At 42.5% G+C, this 23,375-nt stretch overlaps 1 protein-coding gene across 2 annotated transcripts; it reads left to right on the forward strand.

Moving 5' to 3' along the window:
* Nucleotides 1-3,290: 3,290 nt before the first annotated feature.
* On the forward strand, nt 3,291-21,962 carry c10h19orf25 (chromosome 10 C19orf25 homolog). 2 transcript variants are annotated; one of them, XM_034179254.1, is made up of 3 exons: nt 3,291-3,326; nt 11,716-11,871; nt 21,177-21,962. In XM_034179254.1, the coding sequence occupies exons 2-3, from the start codon at nt 11,736-11,738 to the stop codon at nt 21,362-21,364; spliced, it is 324 nt and encodes a 107-aa protein (XP_034035145.1). In that variant the 5' UTR covers nt 3,291-3,326; nt 11,716-11,735; the 3' UTR covers nt 21,365-21,962. The 2 variants fall into 2 exon arrangements, with proteins under 2 accessions (XP_034035145.1, XP_034035146.1); XM_034179255.1 differs by having other exon boundaries at nt 3,302-3,440; nt 11,714-11,871.
* Nucleotides 21,963-23,375: the final 1,413 nt, after the last annotated feature.

A 23,375-nucleotide genomic window follows, 5' to 3' on the forward strand; every position in this document is an offset into this window, starting at 1 on the left:
TCCAGAGGAGTCAACTTGAGAAAGTTATGTGGTCAGATGAGACCAAAATAGAACTTTTTGGAGATGGGTCGTGGATGGGTCTTCCAACATGACAATGACCCGAAGCACACAGACAGGATAAACAAAGAGTGGCTCTGTAAGAAGCATATCAAGGTTCTGGAGTGGCCTAGCCAGTCTCCAGACCTAAACCCAATAGAAAATCTTTGGAGGGAGCTGAAACTCCATGTTTCTCAGCGACAGCCCAGTAACCTGGCTGATCTAGAGAAGATCTATATGGAGGAGTGGACCAAAATCCCTGCTGCAGTGTGTGAAAACTTAGTGGAAAAACTACAGGAAACGTTTGACCTCTGTAATTGCAAACAAAGGCTACTGTACCAAATATTAACACTGATTTTCACAGGTGTTCAAATACTTATTTGCAGCAGTAACATACAAATGAATTATTTAAAAAAAATCATACATTGTGATTTCCAGATTATTTTTTTTTAGATTATGTCTCTCACAGTGGACATGGACCTAAGATGAAAATGTCAGACCCCTCCATGATTTCTAAGTGGGAGAACTTGCAAAACTGCAGGGTGTTCAAATACTTATTTTCCTCACTGTATGTCATTGATCCAGAAATGGTGGTGTCTTCTTCTCATGGAGCATTTCAAAACAGAGGGGTACGACAACCACAAACATCATGTGTACATTTCATTCTGTGGATCAGTACTATGTAAATACAACATCTGGTAACTACATTGACTTCATCATCCACAGACCACCAGTAGGACAACACTAAAGTGAAATCTAAAGCTGTTGATGTGGCTCTTTTTTTCTCTCTTTTATGCATGTCACTTTGTTCACTAATGTTTTGTCTTTGTCCAATTCAACCCTTGAGATTTATTTTATTTCTAGAAAGGCATGGCCAGAAGTTTACTTTCTGGACTGATGAAGCCAGACACTTGCTCCAAGGAACCCTCAAGCCAGTGTAAAGAGTGCCAAGACAGAGTGCCATCACTCAAAAAGTTCCAATCTACATGCAGGCTGTCACTGACCGGACTGCAAAGGAAGAGAGGCTGGTGGACATCATTGTTCACTCAAAAGAAGCTGAGCAGCATTTGGTGGTAATTCAACAATGTTCATGTTTTGTCATCATTGCAGATTGACTCAAAAATGATTGACTTGGTACCTTAGTAATGTCATTGGTGGACAGGACATTTGTGACTTTTTGTTTGTTTTAAAAGAATACCTGATTTCACTGTTATCTATAAATCCTTGTTTATATACATTGGTTTGCATTTAGGATGTACTCAATGGCAAACCCTCCAAGTGGGTTCATCAGAAGGCTTCACGAAAGATGCCCATATATCTGGACAGTGAGGAACAACAGAACAGGCTGTTTGCTTATCTGAAGGCTGGACTGCAGAGAACACCAACGCAGCTGAGCTTCACAGATGAGGTTCAGTTCATCTGTGATGTTCTGTTTGCAGAGGTCGGTTTAGCTGTGTAATAATGCACTTTTTAGGGCTCAATGAATAGTATGTATTTCATTGCACTACCTGTGTAATATGGTTCAATCTTCTCAAATGGTATATTTAAATCAGTGTTTAAAAGTGAAACCTTTTATTTTGGTGGGCTATCATACATGGCCTGGCTGTGCAGGAGAATCTGTTCTTCCGTGGTCCACTTTACCATCCAAGGTCAGGGTACAGTTTGTGTTTGTTTTAGATTAAAATGCACAATAATCTTTTAAAATGTGTTACCTGGAAGTAACAGTGGAAGTAACAGGGTTAGGGTTAGGAAGTAACAGAATGAACTCAAGTTTTACCAGTATTTTTCTCAAACCAGTTGAGATTTTCTTGTCTGTCAATTGTTTCCAGTGAAGTGGACGATTTTTTTCAGACAGCTGGACACAGAATTAAAGAAAGAAGGAAGACAAATTTGGTGGTAGGTGGGGCTCACTTTAAAAGGGGCTATATTGGCATGAACTGTTACAAATGAAAATTATTAGGCCCATGAAAGTGAAAGATGGAGAGTTTATTGCATATATTAATGCTTAGCCTGTTTTTGCATGCTAATGTCTGTCTGTGTCTGTCTCTTAGGACGCTCTGAGATCAGTCTGAGGAGCTACTTCAGTGGTGTCCACATAACTTGATGCTCTTCTGACATTTTGGATCATCGTGTGTGTGTTTGAAGTTTTTTTTTTTTTGGTTTAATAATCTAAAAATAAATTTAAATATCTGCCTCCAGCATTGTCTTTGTTTCTCACCTTGTTCAAAACTTTCAAACTGTGCTGCTGTAGGTCAAGAGAACACAGTGACCACACCATATGATTCCATTGTTAATTTGCCTGATTAGAACATTATATTGCTATACATTTTGTCCTAATACATGAAACAAAGTTGAAGTATTAGTTTTTGTGCAAAGTGCTCCTGAAAGTAAATGCATTTATATCGCGCTTTTCCATCTGCATCAGAAGCTCAAAGCGCTTTACAGTTATGCCTCACATTCACCCCGATGTCAGGGTGCTGCCATACAAGGTACTCACTACACACACCGGGAGCAATAGGGGATTAAAGACCTTGCCCAAGGGCCTTTAGTGATTTTCCAATCAGGCGGGGATTTGAACCAGGGATCTTCAGGTCTCAAGCCCAACGCTTAACCACTAGACCATCACCTCCCCAAAGTGCAGCCTTATAGGCTCTAGAGACATACTAACTGATTTAGTTAAATTGTAAGTGTATTTGGAGTGAAATCAAATTGGAAAAATGAGCAAGTCACGCTCTTGAATCACAGGTAGGTGGTGCTGTCTGTAAAGAAATGTTCTGAATCGACGTCAGTAGAAGAAGCAGCGTGCGGCCTGAAAGAGCAGCCGTCAACGAACAGCCTCCGGCTCCGCAGACACATACTACTGGAAGTTTCTGTGTAGGCTCTCAGTTGTCCAGGTAGTTTCCATAGTAGAGAAGCTTGAATCTTCGACTGGACTGGGTTGCTTGACGTGAGGACGTTTCGCTTCAAATCACAGAAGCTTCCTCAGCTAAAATTCCTTGCTCTGGTAGTCTGACTAGAGAGTCAAGACAGAAGTCAGACTACCAGAGCAAGGAATTTTAGCTGAGGAAGCTTCTGTGATTTGAAGCGAAACGTCCTCACGTCAAGCAACCCAGTCCAGTCGAAGATTCAAGCTTCTCTACTACTGGAAGTGATGGCTTTTTCAATATTTGAAACACTGGACTCATCGAGAGGATGCTATAACAGACTGATGCAGCAGGTGGCAACAATGCCAGCTGCCGTTAAACGCTAAAGAAGAAGAAGAAGACGATGACGACGAAGAAGAAGAAGAAGCGGAAGCGGAAGCAGACGTTAAGATTATTACTTTAGGTCTTATTTTTGTGGTTAAAGTTGCAGCACAGATTTATTTAAAGCAGACTGCAGGTTTATCAACGTTTTCATGTTTGGTAAGAAATCTTTCCTTTTCGACACAACTGCAAAGCTTGACTTTGTTTTCGCATAGAGCAAAAATAAAAACATCGGAATACAATATATAGTATAGTTTCAAATGACCTGAAAGTTTTGGTGAACTCGCCTTTAACCTTTATTAGCTCTAATCTATGGGGACCACGATGGAAATAAGTCTGCTTTTTCGTGATGTCCTCGGCAAGTATATGTATTTGTATTATCACTTCACGGGTGAAGAGTGTGTGCACAAACCGTTCGGAGGATCGCGCGGTTTCAGCGGAAACAGTTTTAAACCCCGACACGTCTCAAACCGGTGTCCGGAGCTCAGCTCTGTGTCCCGGACTGAGCTCCCGGTGTTACGTTGTGATCTGTCTCGTCATGTTGGAGCTTCAGCAGCGATTAACAGATTATCGCATAGTTTTTGCTAAAAGATGACTTTCTGGTGGTTAATAATCACATTATTGCCTTTGATCGGTAGAGTCAAACTCAGTCGTGCTGCTGTGGCGCTTTGATCGCCCCCCCATCTTTTATTTTCGGTTGTTGATTTGATGTGGAAATGATTGTTGTACCAAAGCTAATAGATATCTGTAGCTGAGATACATGATGACTGGAGTGCAGTTTTAAGGAGAAACAAGGAGATAATCGATGAATCACTGGTGACGCAATGCAATGACGCATGCGCAGTGAAGAAGGGGAGGGATCAGCGCGCTCCTGGACTGAGTGTAACCATGGAAACAGACCTTGAATGGACTATTACCGTCACTAACCACAGGGCGGCGCCATTGCTAAGGGTGGAGATGTGCAGATCATCAATAATAAACTCACCGCTTTTTTGCACTAGTGTCACTATTAACTGATTTTAATCTAGGCTTGTTTTAAAGCCATCTGAAAGCTCTTTCCAATGAACTTATGTATGTGTGGGTGAAAAAAAAACTTTTATGTAAAATGCAGAAATTTGGGGAAATTATGACAAACTGCTGCTTTTCTTGCTCTACTTTCGCTATTTGTTAACAGCTTTTAATAAAAGTAGGCTTGTTTTAAAGCCCTTTAATTGCTCCTTCTAGTAAACCCATACACAAAAAAGAATGTTTTATGTAAAGTGTGGAAATTTGGTGAAAATATGCCATTCTGTTCATTTACTGTGATGTTTTTTTCCTGTCATCATAATTCTCAATGTATTTTTTTTATAAATGAAGCCTTGAAAGTTGTATTCAAGCTGATTAAAAGCTCTAATGAGCCCATACATGCCTGGATAAAAAATCCTTATGTATTAAAATATAAATCTGAAGTATGCCTTGCTATTGTGCTCATTTACCTTGCTGATTTTCCACTGTAATATTATTGCAAGTCTTTTAATGACAACAACATATATATGATTTTTAGTAATATTTTATTACAAGTAGATATAAAGCCATTCAGAATTTATGACTTTTGACCCTCAGTCAGGGTAAAAAGTACCTCCTCCATCCCCTCCAACCACACTGTTAAAATGTAAATGCCGCCTGTGACCACATGTACGTATCATATTAAACAACAACTGCAAGTATATATATATAAACTTAAATATAATTAAACATTTTTGTTTCCATATCTGTATGCATGTGAACGCAGCTTAATGAAAAGAACTTATGGCGTTGAGTTATAGTCTCAGTATATCGATATTAAATTGCGACATAATGACTTTAAAATAGACATTTATGTTACATAATTACATTAAGGCTATTGTACAGTTCATTTTAGTATTGGAGAATTTGTTTTTGTAGTTGGTGCCGTTGATGGTGAAACACTGGCTGCCTTTTTTCCCCTTATTTCACTTTGGTTTAACAGGTACCTTAACTGGCTCAAGGCGCTCTCTCCACCCTTAGTAATGGCCACTGTGCAGCATGCCGCTAGTCACGTGACGTCCATTCCAGTCTCTATTTCCATGAGTGTAACCGTCTTGAGTGGGCAAATGCTCACATGGCATCTGGCTGCTGATCAACTCTATGCAAAAGAGATGTGTTGCACTGTGTGAGGCAAATGATGGTCACACCAGATCATTATGACTCCAGACGCCGGAAGTAAGGGATGCCATCAAGCTGAAGAAGGAGTCCTACTTGTCTTTGTTGGTAGGTGGGGACCCCGGAGGCAGCTGACAGGTACCAGCAGGCCAAACATGCTGCAGCCTGTGCGGTCGCAGAGGCAAAAACTGGGGTCTGGGAGGAGTTTGGAGAGGTCATGGAAGAGGCTTATCGGTGGGCCTCGAAGAAATTCTGGCAAACCGTCCGACGCCTCAGGAGGCAGAAGCAGCTCTCCGCCAACACTGTCTATAGTGCAGGTGGGGACCTGTTGACCCTGACTGGGGATGTTGTTGGGCGGTGGAAGGAATACTTCGAGGATCTCCTCAATCCCATCGTCACATCTTCCGAAGAGGAAGCAGAGACTGGGGACTCAGAGGCGGACTCGTCCATCACTCAGGCTGAAGTCACCATTTGGTCAAAAAGCTCCTTGGTGGCAAGGCTCCTGGGGTGGATGAAATCCGTCCTGAGTACCTTTAGTCTCTGCATGTTGTGGGGCTGTCCTGGTTGACACTTCTATGCTACATCGCGTGGCGGTTGGGGACAGTATCCCTGGATTGGCAGACTGGGGTGGTGGCCCCTCTGTTTAAGAAGGGGGATTGGAGGGTGTGTTCCAACTACAGGGGGATCACACTCCTCAGCCTCCCCGGTAAGTTCTATTCCAGGGTGCTGGAGAGGAGAATTCGACCGATAGTCGAACCTCAGATTCAGGAGGGGTAGTGTGGTTTTTGTCCTGGTCGCGGCACACTGGACCAGCTCTACACCCTCCATCGGGTGCTCGAGGGTTCATGGGAGTTCGCCCAACCAGTCCACATGTGCTTTGTGGATCTGGAGAAGGCGTTTGACGTGTCCCTCGAGGCGCCCTGTGGGTGGAGCTCCAGGAGTATGGGGTCCGGGGTCCTTTGCTAAGGGCTATCCGGTCCCTGTACGACCACAGCAGGAGCTTGGTTCACATTGCCGGTAGTAAGTCAAACCTGTTTCCAGTGCACGTTGGCCTCCGCCAGGGCTGCCCTTTGTCACCGGTTCTGTTCATTACCTTTATGGACAGAATTTCTAGGCGCAGTCAGGGTGTAGAGGGGGTCTGATTTGGGAACCACAGAATATCATCTCTGCTGTTTGCGGATGACGTGGTCCTGTTGGATTCGTCAAACCAGGACCTTCAGCGTGCACTGGGGCGGTTTGCAGCCGAGTGTGAAGTGTCTGGGATGAAGATCAGCACCGCCAAATCCGAGGCCATGGTTCTCGACCGGAAAAAGGTGTCTTGCCCTCTTCAGGTCGGTGGGGTGTCCTTCCCTCAGGTGGAGGAATTTAAGTATCTCTGGGTCTTGTTCACGAGTGAGGGACGGATGGAGCGTGAGATCGATAGACGGATCGGTGCAGCGTCTGCAGTGATGCGGTCGCTGTATCGGACCATCGTGGTGAAGAGAGGGCTGAGCAGGGGGGCAAAGCTCTCAATTTACCGATCGATCTACGTTCTGACCCTCACCTATGGTCATGAGATTTGGCTCATGACCGAAAGAACAAGATCACGAGTACAAGCGGCCGAGATGAGTTTCCTCCGCAGGGTGGCTGGGCGCTCCCTTAGAGATAGGGTGAGGACCTCGGTCACTCGGGAGGAGCTCGGAGTCGAGCCGCTGCTCCTCCACGTCGAAATGAGCCAGCTGAGGTGGCTCTGGCATCTTTTCCGGATGCCCCCTGGACGCCTCGCTGGAGAGGTGTTCTGGGCACGTCCCATTGGGAGGAGGCCCCGGGGAAGACCCAGGACACGCTGGAGGGACTACATCTCTTGGCTGGCTTGGGAATGCTTCGGGGTTCCCCCAGAGGAGCTGAGGGAGGTGTGTGTGGATCGGGAGGTCTGGGCGGCTTTGCTTGAGCTGCTGCCCCCGCGACTCGACCTAGGATAAGCGGAAGAAAATGGATGGATGGCTAAAACCTCACAAGCCATGCAGACAATTTTATTGACTGATTGGACAATAAATAATATCAAGGATGTAGTTAATCATTAATAAACTAGAGCTCTTGGTAAAATTCTGTTGTACCTGCATTAATAATAAATCATTTTTATTTAAAAAGCACTTTACATTAAAAGGCAAATCTCAAAGTGCTACACAAAATAGATTTTAAAGGCATGCATAAAACATTAAAAGAAAGCAGTAGTCCCACTAATTGGCTTTCCTGAACAGAAAAGTCTTCAGCTGCCCAAGGGTTCTCCCCAGAAATTTTTAGTATAGCGGTGCAGTTGGGAGCTATCACCGCGCGCAACACTTCCACTCGGTGCCCTGTCCGACCTTGTGTCCTGAAGCCCAAAGACAAAAATGAAAATCTCTTAGTTTTGTTTCTCCTCTGATTCTGTGCTGAATTGTTGATTAGTTAAATTAATCTAAAATGGTTGTGTTTTCTTGACACAGTGTACGTAACAAATGTGCAATAAACTTGTTGGAAAGAAAAATATAATCTACAGAAAGACCATTTAAAACGTGGGAGATTTCAGACTTTTCCGCTGCATAGTTTAATTTGAAAAGTTTGAATTCCCAAGTCACAATATCACCAGGCTGGGGCATTCATTCACTTCAAACTGTGAAAGGCTCAGCTTGTCCTTGTGATTCAGATTTTGACACCCCTCTATACTGTTAAAAAAAATGGAAAAACAAAAGGTCCAGCTTTCCTCCCCGAGTCAGCAGGTGTATTTCTGGAAAATGTCTTTTTACGCTGCATCTGTCGGCATTTCTCAGCATGTGATGCACATTTTAGGAAAAGCAGAAACATCAGGCTGACACAGTGAAGAAACGAACACTGCTTCATCCGATAATGAAACTTGTGAGCTTTCATTCGAAAGTGAAGGTTCGGATTTACAGAGGCTGTACAGAGAGACAGGAGGCGGCACGCTTCACCACAAAACTCTTAATTTATTCAGTCTGTCAAATTTTGGATTCTAACGTGGTGATGCTGCCGTTTGTGTCGCTGGACACTATTTTAGTTACTTTGAAAAAGTAGTCCAATTACTGATTACTCCTTGAAAAAGTAACTTAGTTACTTTACTGATTACTCAATTGTAAAAGTAACTAAGTTAGATTACTAGTTACTTTTTTAGTTACTTTCCCCAGCTGCCGACAACAACCCTCTGCCACCTCAACATGACAATGATGCTTGTTTTGCCAAAACTCACTTTATAGTCACCCTTTCTTGGCTTCAATGAAAATAAATACTTGTTTTATAAAAAGTAAAATAAAGACCTCTTTCTTGACATCATATTTAACTGTTGACAGCACTGTAACAGTAAAACTTGCAATTTCTAACCTACATTGTTTATAAATGTAACTATTAAATTCATTCTAACATTTTTCTAACATTTAAATTCTCTCTAAACATTTTACATGTTGAAATTATTATTTTAAGTAGTATTAGTAGTTGTAGTAAAAAAGGTTTCAAAACTGGACCTTTAATCTAGGGGTGTTGTGGGGGGGCACATCCCTGCCCCACACCCCCATTCCATCTGGATTCACCCCTGCTTTGGCGTTTGAGCACAAAGAATGCATAACATTTATTTATGCAGAAAACATGACCAGGTTTACAGGTGAGAAAGTTTTATTGCGTTTTCACATCATGTGGTCCTCAGAAAGAGAGTTTAGGTGCATTTGAGTGGAAAATAGTGTTAGTTGTTGACGCGTCGCGGAGGATCAGCTGTTTTTAGCAGCAGATACGGAGCGGCTCGGAGAAAAAAAGCATAAAAATGTCTTTGTATAGCTCAGTGCAGGTGTGCTGTTGTCACTGTGTTTTAAGAGATGAGGGCGAGTCGTAGCTGTTGCAGAAAAACGCGGATGAAAAGCTCACAGCTCACTTAAAGTGTGTGGTTCAGTTGAACCCCGACCCCCTGCCCACGGACCAAGTTTAATGCTGCTATCGACCCACAATGCAAAAATAATAGTAACGCACAGTGACTTGGAGAAGTAACTTTAATCTGATTACTGATTTGGAAAGATTAACACGTTAGATTACCCGTTACTAAAAAAAAGTGGTCAGATTAGAGTAACGCGTTGGCGGCATCACTGCTCGGTACCTGAATAATTTTGAATTCCGTTCTGCCGTTTTCGTCATAAAAGCCTCCCTGTTCACTGTCACAGAAGCTGCAATATCGTTCTTAGCCTCTGATCGGATCGATCTCACAACAGACAGTGTTGATCGAGTCGGCTGTGCACCTGCCTCCATGAGCTTGGCACCCGCGCGCCTCCTCCCCAGATGGCTCGGCAATCGCTACACCCCTGCCAAGATGAAACAAAAAAATGCAGAGATCTGGCTTCGTGCAAGGCTTGTTTCGTTATGGTTTGTGTCATCTGAATGTAAACAGGATAAAATAAAGAGCTAAAGTTGTTTATGTGAAATTTCCTGCAAAAGCGAGTCTGCATGCCGTTTGATCCCACCAAGTCTCCCGCTAAAACATCATGAGATGACGCTACACTATAGCAGCGCTAGATGGCAGTATGACGGCATGGCGCCGTTGTTCCATTGTCTGGAGAGAACCCTGGCTGCCCCTGAAATGCTCCACAGTCTGTTGTGCCCTCACGCTTTCTGATAGGGCATTCCAGAGCCATGGAGCGGCCACTGCGAAGGCTCACTCTGCCATTGTATGACGTTTGGTCCAGGGAGGGACAGAGTAGAGATGGGTATTGATAAGAGTTTTTCTATCGATTCCGCTTATCGATTCCCTTATCGATACCTCTTGTGAATTTTCTGTGTACTAAAAGTAGGCTTTACAGGTTTTCTATGTCAACAACATTTTATTGAGTCTTAAAGTAAATAAATATGAAATTGGTCACTGGATCCTTAAACTTTGGACATAATAAACTCTACATGGTAGATCCTTGATCTCTGGACATAAATAGAAATAAACAAAATCTGTAGTTTTTGTCAAAAGCATTTCCTTTCAGACATTAAAAAAAAACTGTTTGCACAACTATGAAGAGTGTGTGTATTTCTGTTTGTGGGTAGGGTTTGTGGAATGGGTCGGTTGAAGAAATTCAGAGAAGCACTAATATAAAAAATGTACAAAAGGAACATTGTAAGAATGTATGCAGATGAGGAGCGGCTCCGATGAGGGATGGTGTCATATAGATCATTTTTGATTTAGGTATTTGTTTTATTTTTCAGATACTCGGTGGGTGTTGGTCTGTAAATATCTTGGATTTATGTGATGATGGAATGAAGTAATTTGATTTAATGTATGAATGAATGGCGAGAAGGGGGTACATATTTAAAAGCATATACGCCTTCCCTCTCCTTCTTGAGCATTTCTTTTTTTCTTGATTTGGCATCTGTTTCTTTGCGACTTTTCTTTTTTGTGTTTTCTTTGTTAAGAGTAAGCAATTCATCATTCATTCATTCATACATAATAAATTGGAACTTGGATAGACTCGGATTTTAACAGACCGTCTTGAATCTTAATGGGCTCTGGGACTGACCAAGACCTGATGATGTGGCAAAGGGGACCACCTCTGGGGATCAGATTGGGTCATCTGATTCGGCCTCTGTGTTGGGTATTTTCTCCTCCAAACATTTTTAAAACCTTTAACAAGACAAACAGAGTCAAGAAACACCAGTGAGACAGAAAGTCAAATTTACGCGCGGAGTGCAGTCAGGCTGTACACCAAGGCTACACTAAAGTCTGGCCTGCTTTTCCGCTCTTTTTATTAAGAGACGCCCTCATCACATAAACAAAAACTTGTCCTAAGGGTGGGGGTGATGACGCAAGACAAGTTTCTTCCCGTAACATAAATGCATACGTCAATAAGTGCAGCTGTAAGGAAGAACACTTTCTTTTACACAGGTCAGCACATCTCGTTCGTCTGTTGCAGTTATCAGCTGTTCTGCATCTGCCTGAAGTGTCCTGTCCTTCACACTGCTTCACACTAAGCACCACATCACAACAGTCAAAACGTTCTCTTACTCCCAGTCGTTAGAGGCTGCGAAAACAAAGTTATATTATAATAATAAGTACATCCAGCCCTTCATTCCCAGCTCAGATTGACCCCAGAGTGCTAAAACAAGGTTGAATAACACATACATTCTCGGGGTTAGGTGCAAACAGCACAACACCGTTTTCATAAGAAAGAAGACGAAGGTACAAATGTTTAACAGTGATAACATATATATATATATATATATATATATATATATATATATATATATATATATAAAATCCTTAACACTCTGTTTTTCAGATGCAGGACATTGAGACTGAATATGAGCTCTAAAAATAAGAAACGGGTGGTGCTGCCCAGCCGTCCAGACCCCCCAACAGTAGAGCAGATCCTGGAAGACATTAACAGAGCTGCTCCAGATGACCCTGTGTTCACCATCCTGGAACCCACCAGTCAAGGTGAGACCAAAGAGTTCTGTTGGGTTGGCAGTAGACCAGGCAAACCTTGAAAAGACCACAGAAGAGGAAAAGCAAAAAAATCCTTTTCAGGGAAGATGTATCCACTTGGTGTAAAGGTTCTGAAGGTCATACAGCAATGCTGTAGGCTGGAATTGGCTAAAATAAATATTTGTGACATGTGTAATTGATATATGTTGCCTCAATAGTATATGTGAACTAAACCATTTAATGAAGTGATGTGTTATCTGGTCACAAAGATCAGATGATGTTAAAAACCTGATGATTAAAAATATGCATTTTAACCCGTTTGCAAAAAGCTTTTATTTTCATATGCTGAATTCACTTTATTTTATGGCTCTCAAATTAAGGCGTTGATTTTGAATAATTCCAACTCAGCCACATGGGGTGTGCAGACAGTACATTCTGAGTGCCGGTCCCAAGCCCAGATAAATGAGGAGGGTTGCGTCAGGAAGGGCATCCGGCGTAAAACAAGCCAACCCAACAATGCAGACTCAGAATCGAATTCCCATACCGGATCCGTCGCGGCCCGGGTTAACAACGTCCGCCACCGGTGCTATTGCCCAACAGGGTGCCGGTGGAAATTGGGCTACTGCTGGGCGAAGACGACGACGAAGAAGAGGAGGAAAACGTTGCCATGAACAGCGGGAGAAGAAGAAAACTAGAAGGGTGGAAATGAGAGTGGGGACTTTGAATGTTGATAGTATGACTGGTAAAGGGAGAGAGCTGGCTGATATGATGGAGAGGAGAAAGGTAGACATATTGTGTGTGCAAGAGACCAAGTGGAAGGGAAGTAAGAGCAGGAGCATCGGTGGTGGGTACAAGTTGTTGTACCATGGTGAGGACAGGAAGAGAAATGGTGTTGGGGTCATTTTAAAGGAAGAGTATGTTAAAAGTGTGTTGGAGGTTAAGCGAGTGTCTGACAGGGTGATGAGTGTGAAGTTGGAAATTGAAGGGGTGATGATGAATATCATCAGTGCGTATGCCCCACAGGTAGGATGTGAGATGAAGGAGAAAGAAGATTTCTGGAGTGTGTTAGATGAGGTGGTGGAGAGTGTGCCCAAGCATGAAAGAGTGGTGATAGGAGCAGACTTCAATGGGCATGTTGGTGAAGGGAACAGAGGTGATGAGGAAGTAATGGGTAGATATGGTATCAAGGATAGGAATGGGGAAGGACAGATGGTAGTTAATTTTGCAAAAAGGATGGAAATGGCTGTGGTGAATACCTACTTTAAATAAAATTGATTGATTGATTGATTTAAGAAAAGGGAGGAGCACAGGGTGACATATAAGAGTGGAGGAAGGTGCACACAGGTGGACTACATTCTTTATAGGAGATGCAAGCTAAAAGAAATCACAGCCTGTAAGGTGGTAGCAGGAGAGAGTGTCACTAGACAGCATAGGATGGTTGTTTGTAGGATGACTTTAGAGGTAAAGAAGAAGAAGAGAGTGAGAGCTCAACAAAGGATCAGATGGTGGAAGCTGAAGGAGGAAGACTGTTGTGTGAAATTTAGCGAGCAGGTGAGAGAAGCACTAGTTGGAGGGGAAGCAATTTTGGACAGCTGGAAAGTACTGCAGATGTGGTGAGGGAGATAGCTAGGGCAGTACTGGGTATGACATCTGGACAGTGGAAGGAAGACAAGGAGACTTGGTGGTGGAATGAAGAGGTCCAGGAAAGCATAAGGAGAAAGAGGTTGGCGAAAAAGTTTTGGGATAGTCAGAGAGATGAAGAAAGTAGACAGGAGTACAAGGAGATGCGGCGTAAGGCGAGAAGAGAAGTGGCAAAAGCAAAGGAAAAGGCATATTGCGAGCTGTACAAGAAGTTGAATAGTAAGGAAGGAGAAAAGGACTTGTACCGATTGGCCAGACAAAGGGACAGAGCTGGAAAGGATGTGCAGCAGGTTAGGGTGGTAAAAGATGCACATGGTAATGTGCTGACAAGTGAGGAGTGTGTTCTGAGAAGGTGGAGGGAATATTTTGAAGAGCTGATGAATAAAGAAAATGAGCGAGAGAAAAGGCTGGATGATGTGGTGAGAGTAAATCAGGAAGTAAAAGAGATTAGCAAGGAAGAAGTGAGGGCTGCTATGAAGAGGATGAAGAGTGGAAAGGCAGTTGGTCCAGATGACATTCCAGTGGAGGCATGGAAATGTCTAGGAGAGATGGCAGTAGAGTTTCTAACCAGATTGTTTAATAAAATCTTGGAAAGTGAGAGGATGCCTGAGGAGTGGAGACGAAGTGTGCTGGTTCCTATTTTCAAGAACAAGGGTGATGTGCAGAGCTGCAGTAACTACAGAGGCATAAAGCTGATCAGCCACAGCATGAAGTTATGGGAAAGAGTAGTAGAAGCTAGGCTTAGAAAACAGATGATCTGTGAGCAGCAATATGGTTTCATGCCGAGAAAGAGCAGTACAGATGCAGTGTTTGTTCTGAGAATACTGTTGGAAAAGTACAGAGAAGGACAGAAAGAGTTACATTGTGTGTGTGTGGACTTAGAAAAAGCTTATGATAGGGTGCCAAGAGAAGAGTTGTGGTATTGTATGAGGAAGTCTGGAGTGACAGAGAAGTATGTTAGGGTAGTGCAGGACATGTACAAGAATAGTGTGACAGCGGTGAGATGCGCAGTCGGAATGACACTCATTCAAGGTGGAGGTGGGATTACACCAAGGATCAGCTCTGAGTCCTTTCTTGTTTGCAGTGGTGATGGACAGGTTGACAGATGAGATCAGACAGGAGTCCCCATGGATTATGATGTTTGCATATGACATTGTGATCTGTAGTGAGAGTAGAGAGCAAGTTGAGTCTAGTCTGGAGAAGTGGAGATATGCTTTGGAGAGAAGGGGAATGAAAGTCAGTAGAAGCAAGACTGAGTCCATGTGTGTGAATGAGAGGGAGCCCAGTGGAATAGTGCAGTTACAAGGAGTAGAAGTGGTGAAAGTAGATGAGTTTAAATATTTGGGGTCAACTGTTCAAAGTAATGGAGAGTGTGGTAGAGAGGTGAAGAAGAGAGTGCAGGCAGGGTGGAGTGGGTGGAGAAAGGTGGCAGGAGTGATTTGTGACCGAAGAATATCAGCAAGAGTGAAGGGGAAAGTTTACAAAACAGTAGTGAGACCAGCTATGTTGTATGGTTTAGAGACAGTGGCACTAACAAAAAGACAGGAGGCAGAGCTGGAGGTGGCAGAGCTGAAGATGTTGAGATTCTCTTTGGGAGTGACAAGAATGGACAAGATTAGGAATGAACATATCAGAGGGACAGCTCAGGTGGGACAATTTGGAGACAAAGTCAGAGAGGCGAGATTGAGATGGTTTGGACATGTGCAGAGGAGGGACCCAGGGTATATAGGGAGAAGGATGCTGAGGATGGAGCCACCAGGCAGAAGGAGAAGAGGGAGACCAAAGAGGAGGTTCATGGATGTGCTGAGAGACGACGTGCAGGTGGTTGGTGTGACAGAGGAAGATACAGAGGACAGGGTGAGATGGAAACGATTGATCTGCTGTGGCGACCCCTAACGGGAACAGCCGAAAGACAAAGAAGAAGATTTTGAATAATTCCAGCACCTATAACAGTTTTTTTTTTTTTAAATCACACTTTGCTCTTTTTTGTTTTGATGCCACTGACTTAGTCTGTCAATACAGTGGTTTTGAGAGCAGTAACTGGGTTGGATGTTCATGCCTTTGGACATTTTTTGGACAGTTTAAACAACAGCACCAGAGCAGAAGTATTTTGGGGGGGTGTTAAATAGCGTAAGGAAAATCACGTTATCAGTGCATCCACAGTGTGCAGGTTAGATTATGTGAATAAAACAGCCTCATTAATGTTTCCTTCTTCTTTGCCGCACATGCAGTGCATGTTAAATGCTTATTATACCATAGTGAGTGACGCGCTTTAATAACTCATTGTTTTATCTGAGATGTGGGAGTTTGCGCGTTTACCAACTTTCATGCACAAAACGCCGATTAGACTTTAACAATTATTAATTAGACAGCCTCAGGAGCTCCAACAGGCTTAAAATGGTCTAGAAGTGTTTGATTCATGATATTTTTCATCCACATTTTAATGTTCAGTGGATAGATCTAAAAATGAAATGGAATAGACAAGAATAGAGCTTTTACTGTCATTGTACATGTGTAGTGGTGGGCACAGATAACCAAAAAATTAACTTTGAGAACAGATAATCAGATAACTGAATCTTTGATAAAGATAAACCGATGAACCACCCAAAAATGTATCGGAAGTTACAGATAACCGATAACCAATAAATTCCAGTGTTGTCTCTGGTACATTTGCAACTACTAACAAGCTGAATTTGACAGGTAAGTGCTCAACTGATTTTAAATTTTAAAAACGCTTGCCACTGTTCAGCTTTGTTTACTACGTTATCAGTCTAAAAGTTATCAGACAAAAATTTATCGGAAGATAATTAGTCCGATAATGTTTTTGGATTATCTAAAAAGATAATCCAATAAGGAAAGCATTATCTTTGATAATTATCTGTTATCGGATTATCAGAACTGTGCCCACCACTGTACATATGTACAACGAAATCTCCTCTGCATTTAACCATTCTAATTACACATAGACACAATCTGACCACTAGAGGCAGTGTGCAGCCACAGTCCAGCGCCTGGGGACCAACTCCAGAAGTAGAGACGCTGCCTTGGTCAGGGGCAGAGAAAGGAGCAGACCCTAAATAAGCAGGTTTCTGATTGTGGGAGAAAACCCACACAGATATGGGGAGAACATGCAAACTCCTCACAGAAAGGGCGGGAAGCGATCCAATGACCTTCTTGCTGTGAAGTACTTGTGCTAAACACTAAGCCACCGTGTAAATGGGTCATACTTGTGCAAAATTTACGTTTTACATGTTTGTGTGTTTGATATTTAATGTTCAAGCTCTCCAAAGGCCCACAATTCTGAGTGTTTTTACAGATATTTTGCTTTTGATGTAAAATGAATTTGTCACAGCTCTGTGACATACATAAAATAAATCATCCAGATCCTCTCATTTTACCTCAGATTATTAAATGCCCCCACCTCAAACACACACACAGACAGATTCACTTTCTCCTGGTTTTTCAGCAAGAAAAAAGACAAAAAAATCAGCTAATTTTGCAAGTTACTCATGCATGAATAGACGTCAGCTCCTAATGCTCCTACTGGGACCACTTTGGACTTTGCCTTCCACATGTGATCCAGTTGCTCCTTCAGCCCTTGGTACTTCTCTGTTTTCTCATGCTCCTTCTTAGCTCTGTCGTTCTCCACCACCTTTGGTGGTGTCTCCCATCGGGACTAATCCGTATGTGGCGCAGATGTTCCTGTACATGATTCCCGACACTTGGTTGTGTCTCTGTGTCGGCTGCCCCAGCTTGCATCTTGCATCCTGTTACTATGTGCTGGACTGTCTCTGTGGCACATTTCTACATGCCTTCCATTGTTGTGCTGATGATGCTGAACTGTATATGCCGATAACTGCTGGTAATCTTATCCACATAAAATCTTTAGAAGATTGCCTTGCAGCAGTGAGAAGTTGAATGTCCAGTAACTTCCTACTTTTAGACTCTGATAAGACTGAAATGATGGTTCTTGGTCCAGTGAGACATCGACATCAGTTTGACCAGCTAGCACTTAGTTTAGGTTCATGTGTTATACATCATCGGACAAAGTGAGGAATTTTGAGGTAATTTTTAATCCTATGTTTAAGCACCTTGAGGCATTCTTGTTGTGATTTGGCACTATATAAATAAAAATAAATTGAAATAGAATTGAAATCATGTTGTCCTTTGACCTCTACATTAGAGATATTACAAGGACTGTTCTCTTCCATCTGCGAAATATAGCAAAGATTCATCCCATCCTGTCTATGGCTGATGCTGAGACTCTGATACATGCATTTATCTCTTCCAGATTGGACTATTACAGTGCTTTATTTTCTGGTTTACCACAGTCCAACATTAGGGGTCTTCAACTGGTTCAAAATGCTGCTGCCAGACTTTTGACATGTAGCAGAAAGTTTGACCATATTACACCCATTTTGGCATCCCTTCATTGGCTTCCTGTCTTTGCAAGATCGGATTTTAAGGTTCTGTTACTGGCCTATAAAATTGTTCACGGACTGGCACCTCTCTACCTGGCAGACCTGGTTAAGCCCTACGTACTTACTTGGGCCCTGCGTTTGCAGGGTATGGGACTTCTTCTTCTCGGAGGATGTTCATTCAGTTGTTTAATTTTGTGGAAAAAAAGCAGATCACAGACATGACACAAAACTAAAGTAATTTCAAATGGCAACTTTCTGGCTTTAAGAAACACTATAAGAAATCAAGAAAAAAAGATTGTGACAGTCAGTAACGGTTACTTTTTTAGACCAAGCAGAGGAAAAAAATATGGAATCACTCAATTCTGAGGAATAAATTATGGACTCACCCTGTAAATTTCCATCCCCCAAACTAAAACCTGCATCAAATCAGATCTGCTCGTTGACATTGACCCTATGCCATGACATTGATCCTATGTGTCTTTTTGCAAGGAATGTTTTCACAGTTTTTGCTCTATGGCAAGATGCATTATCATCTTGAAAAATGATTTCATCATCCCCAAACATCCTTTCAATTGTCCAAAATATCAATGTAAACTTGTGCATTTATTGATGATGTAATGACAGCCATCTCCCCAGTGCCTTTACCTGACATGCAGCCCCATATCATCAATGACTGTGGAAATTTAGATGTTCTCTTCAGGCAATCATCTTTATAAATCTCATTGGAACGGCACCAAACAAAAGTTCCAGCATCATCACCTTGCCCAATGCAGATTTGAGATTCATCAATGAATATCACTTTCATCCAGTCATCCACAGTCCACGATTGCTTTTCCTTAGCCCATTGTAACCTTGTTTATTCTGTTTAGGTGTTAATGATGGCATTCGTTTAGCTTTTCTGTATGTAAATCCCATTTCCTTTAGGCGGTTTCTTACAGTTCAGTCATAGACGTTGACTCCAGTTTCCTCCCATTTGTTCCTCATTTGTTTTGTTGTGCATTTTTGGATTTTTGAGACATATTGCTTTAAGTTTTCTGTCTTGACGCTTTGATGTCTTCCTTGGTCTACCAGTATGTTTGCCTTTAACAACCTTCCCATGTTTTTTGTATTTGGTCCTGAGTTTAGACACAGCTGACTGTGAACAACCAACATCTTTTGCAACATTGCATGATGATTTACTCTCTTTTAAGAGTTTGATAATCCTCTCCTTTGTTTCAACTGACATCTCTCGTGTTGGAGCCATGATTCATGTCAGTCCACTTGGTGCAACAGCTCTCCAAGGTGTGATCACTCCTTTTTAGAGGCAGACTAACGAGCAGATCTGATATGATGCAGGTGTTAGTTTTGGGAATGAAAATTTACAGGGTGATCCCATAATTTTTTCCTCAGAATTGAGTGATTCCATATTTTTTTCCTCTGCTTGGTCTAAAAAAGTAACCGTTACTGACTGCCACAATCTTTTTTTCTTGATTTCTTATAGTGTTTCTTAAAGCTAGAAAGTTGCCATTTGAAATGACTTTAGTTTTGTGTCATGTCTGTGATCTGCTTTTTTTCTACAAAATTAAACAACTGAATGAACATCCTCCGAGGCCGGTGATTCCATAATTTTTGCCAGGGGTTGTAAATGCAGTCCATTTACCATAGGGACACACAGACCTCTCCAACACGATAAAATGCAGATCCACCATGACTGACCACCTTGCAGCCTGCTTATGGCTACACTCAGCTCCTACTGTCTGGACTATGAGAGACCAGCTGCCCCCTCTCAGTGCCAGAAGTCTCACTAAGGTAGGGAACAACTTTTCCAACTTGAATGCATTGCATAATTTGGGTTGTTTGTTGTTGTGTTGTTACGGGCCAGTCCTAGGCCTACTTGTGCTTATTCTTTGCACCATGCACATTTACTTCAATAATGTATTATTGTTATAACCTTATCTCTGTGCCAGAAAATTGTGTTATTATATTGGTGCACAATACATTGTGGCGCATATGGAACTTTCAACTTTAAAAGTACATCTTGGTTCTAAAAAGGTTGGACACCTCTGTCTTACTCCATCTTACCCCACGCTGCTCCACAAGATATGGTGTGGGGTGGTCCCAGAAAACAAACTTCTGCTTTTTCAAGGTGCTTCATTTTTTGGTTCCTTTAGGGGTAAGAATAAATTGGGTGAAATTTCATGAGATTTGAATAATAACCACTGCCACCCAGCCCCTGTTTATGTCATGTGCGAGTGACATTTTGAGTTATGGACTGGATACATTAGTTCATTAGTGGCAGATTTTGTTCCATCTGCCTCATGTGGCATTTATGATGTGGACGTCCTCATCAAGGACCCTCAGAGTGGGAGGACGACGCGTCATTCCAGTTGTCACATCAGGTCCTGGGTAACGTTGCTGTTGTCAGTGATTTTGCTGAGCGAGAAGGTGCACTTATCCAGGAAATCATATCCTAACCAAGGATGAACAGCAGCGCCACCTGCTGCAAGTTGAGTGGCATCGACGTCAGTTCCCAGAGGTGAAGAAAATCGGAAACAAACCCCACCTGACTGTTTGTTTTCACCAAATAGGTGGACAGTGACATTTAATACTTTTTTATCCCTACTGTGTGGTCGTTAAAGGAGAAATGATTGTTGTTTCCATTTGTATTTCATTTGTCAACAGGTTCATTACTATTGCTGGTTTGTGCTGATATGCTCAGCCATTGTAATTTCCACCCCGCATGCAGCAGTGGTTGGAATAATTGTATCCAAATAAAATTTTGCACAAAACCTTTTCTCAAGATGAACAATTTTGTCAGGATGCACCTTAAGAAAGTCACATTTTTATTTTTGGTATACTGTACAGGACCGCCCTAATGCGGTGTCATCTTGTGATTCTGAAAAAGTTTCAGACCAGTGGGGGGGGAAACGATAAAAAAATCTCGCAGGCGACCTCCGTGCCTAGTTATTTAAAAACCTTCTGTCTGCTCCAGCAGCATATTACACATTACGGCCTCATAATGTCAGCTTTACAAATGTGAGCAACATTTTTCAGTTGGATTATGATATTAATTGAAAGTTTGGTATTTTTCCAATATACTAACAGACCACCAGGGGTCTGCAGACCCCTCTTTGAGCCAGGCTGTTGTAGAAGCTTACCTCAGCATTTACTCTGTATGATTCTGTCGCTGCTCTCCTGCTGCATTCAGGAGTTGGCGTTTTCCCCTGGAGTCGCTGATTAATATTTCTACCTGGATTTGTCTCGTTTGTTTTGTAGACTCGACCGGACTACCATTGGACAGCGAAGTGGAGCTGAGGTTCCTGCAGTGTCGTCGTTACTTGGAGTTGAACAAGCAGTTGCAGGAAGCCAGAAGCAGGCTTTTACAACAGAGGGAGGAACTTTGTGCAGCAGGCAAGCAGCTGCAACAGGATCTGACAAAGGTCAAAGGTCAAATGCACTGTTAGCAACAAACACATATGTTAATGGATGCTGTCCACTTTTTGGATTGGCTAATGATCCTGTGACTGCCATTGAGCCAGGCATTAACCTTCTGCACTTGGCTGAAAAGATGCTGACCTCTGACCCATAATAACACCACTAGGACTGTATTTGTGGTTTTTTAGACATCTTTGTGAGGATGGCTGTTGAAGCAGCTCACATCCTTCCTTCTGGTTATATTGGATTTAATTGTGAAGAATATCTGATAAACTGTTGTGATAAATCACCTGAACAACATCAAAGTATCTCCAGCTGTCAATGAAAGCGTCCTGAGAACTCCTATTAATCTGGAACTTGCTCTTTTCTGAACCTAAATGTTTGTGTTTTGACATTTGGTTCTTCTATATTTGTCGAGGTAGCTTTTGCGTGTCTGAGTGCCCTGAAGAAGGGGCAGGCTGATGTACAATCTGGGCCAAATACTATGTTTATCTGACTGTCCGTTTCAATGAAATGTCTGATTTCATCACAAGTACAGTAGTGTTCAGAATAATAGTAGTGCTGTGTGACTAAAAAGATTAATCCAGGTTTTGAGTATATTTCTTATTGTTACATGGGAAACAAGGTACCAGTAGATTCAGTAGATTCTCACAAATCCAACAAGACCAAGCATTCATGATATGCACACTCTTAAGGCTATGAAATTGAAAATGACTCTTGCTTGCCTCTACTGGTGGTTGGCTCTCACTGCGGTATTGTATCACTTCCTGTTCCGGAGCACAGCGGTGTTTTGCTGTATCTGTTAGCTGTTTAATCTGCGCAGTTAGATTGATCTAGTTAACTAGATAACGATTTCTTTCCCAGTGTAATCTTCACGTGCCTTAACTAAAGCACTCCTTCTGCTGAATCACCTCTAAATTATTTACACATTATTCACTTTGCGTGTTTTTAGGAATCCGCTAGCTTAGCGCAGCTACTAGCTCTTAGCCGGTTTAGCATGGCGGCTTCTCCTGTCTCTCCTGCACTTTTCTGCTCTGGGTGTGAAATGTTTAGTTATTCCTCAGCCTCCTTTAGCAGTAATGGTACTTGTAATAAGTGTATCTTATTCGTAGCTTTGGAGGCCAGGCTGGGCGAATTGGAGACTCGGCTCCGCACCGTGGAAAATTCTACAGCTAGCCAGGCCCCTGTAGTCGGTGCGGACCAAGGTAGCTTAGCCGCCGTTAGTTTCCCTCTGGCAGATCCCGAGCAGCCGGGAAAGCAGGCCGACTGGGTGACTGTGAGGAGGAAGCGTAGTTCTAAACAGAAGCCCCGTGTACACCGCCAACCCGTTCACATTTCTAACCGTTTTTCCCCACTCGGCGACACACCCACCGAGGAACAAACTCTGGTTATTGGCGACTCTGTTTTGAGAAATGTGAAGTTAGCGACACCAGCAACCATAGTCAGTTGTCTTCCGGGGGCCAGAGCAGGCGACATTGAAGGAAATTTGAAACTGCTGGCTAAGGCTAAGCGTAAATTTGGTAAGATTGTAATTCACGTCGGCAGTAATGACACCCGGTTACGCCAATCGGAGGTCACTAAAATTAACATTGAATCGGTGTGTAACTTTGCAAAAACAATGTCGGACTCTGTAGTTTTCTCTGGGCCCCTCCCCAATCGGACCGGGAGTGACATCTTTCTACTCATCACTAATTGAAGAAAATAAGAACAACCCCAGGTTTCTTTTCAGCACTGTAGCCAGGCTGACAAAAGAGTCAGAGCTCTATTGAGCTGAGTATTCCATTAACTTTAACTAGTAATGACTTCATGACTTTCTTTGCTAACAAAATTTTAACTATTAGAGAAAAAATTACTCATAACCATCCCAAAGATGTATCGTTATCTTTGGCTGCTTTCAGTGATGCCGGTATTTGGTTAGACTCTTTCTCTCCGATTGTTCTGTCTGAGTTATTTTCATTAGTTACTTCATCCAAACCATCAACATGTTTATTAGACCCCATTCCTACCAGGCTGCTCAAGGAAGCCCTACCATTATTTAAT

Source organism: Thalassophryne amazonica, chromosome 10, assembly GCF_902500255.1.
Source record: "Thalassophryne amazonica chromosome 10, fThaAma1.1, whole genome shotgun sequence".
Classification (NCBI taxonomy): Eukaryota; Metazoa; Chordata; class Actinopteri; order Batrachoidiformes; family Batrachoididae; genus Thalassophryne; species Thalassophryne amazonica.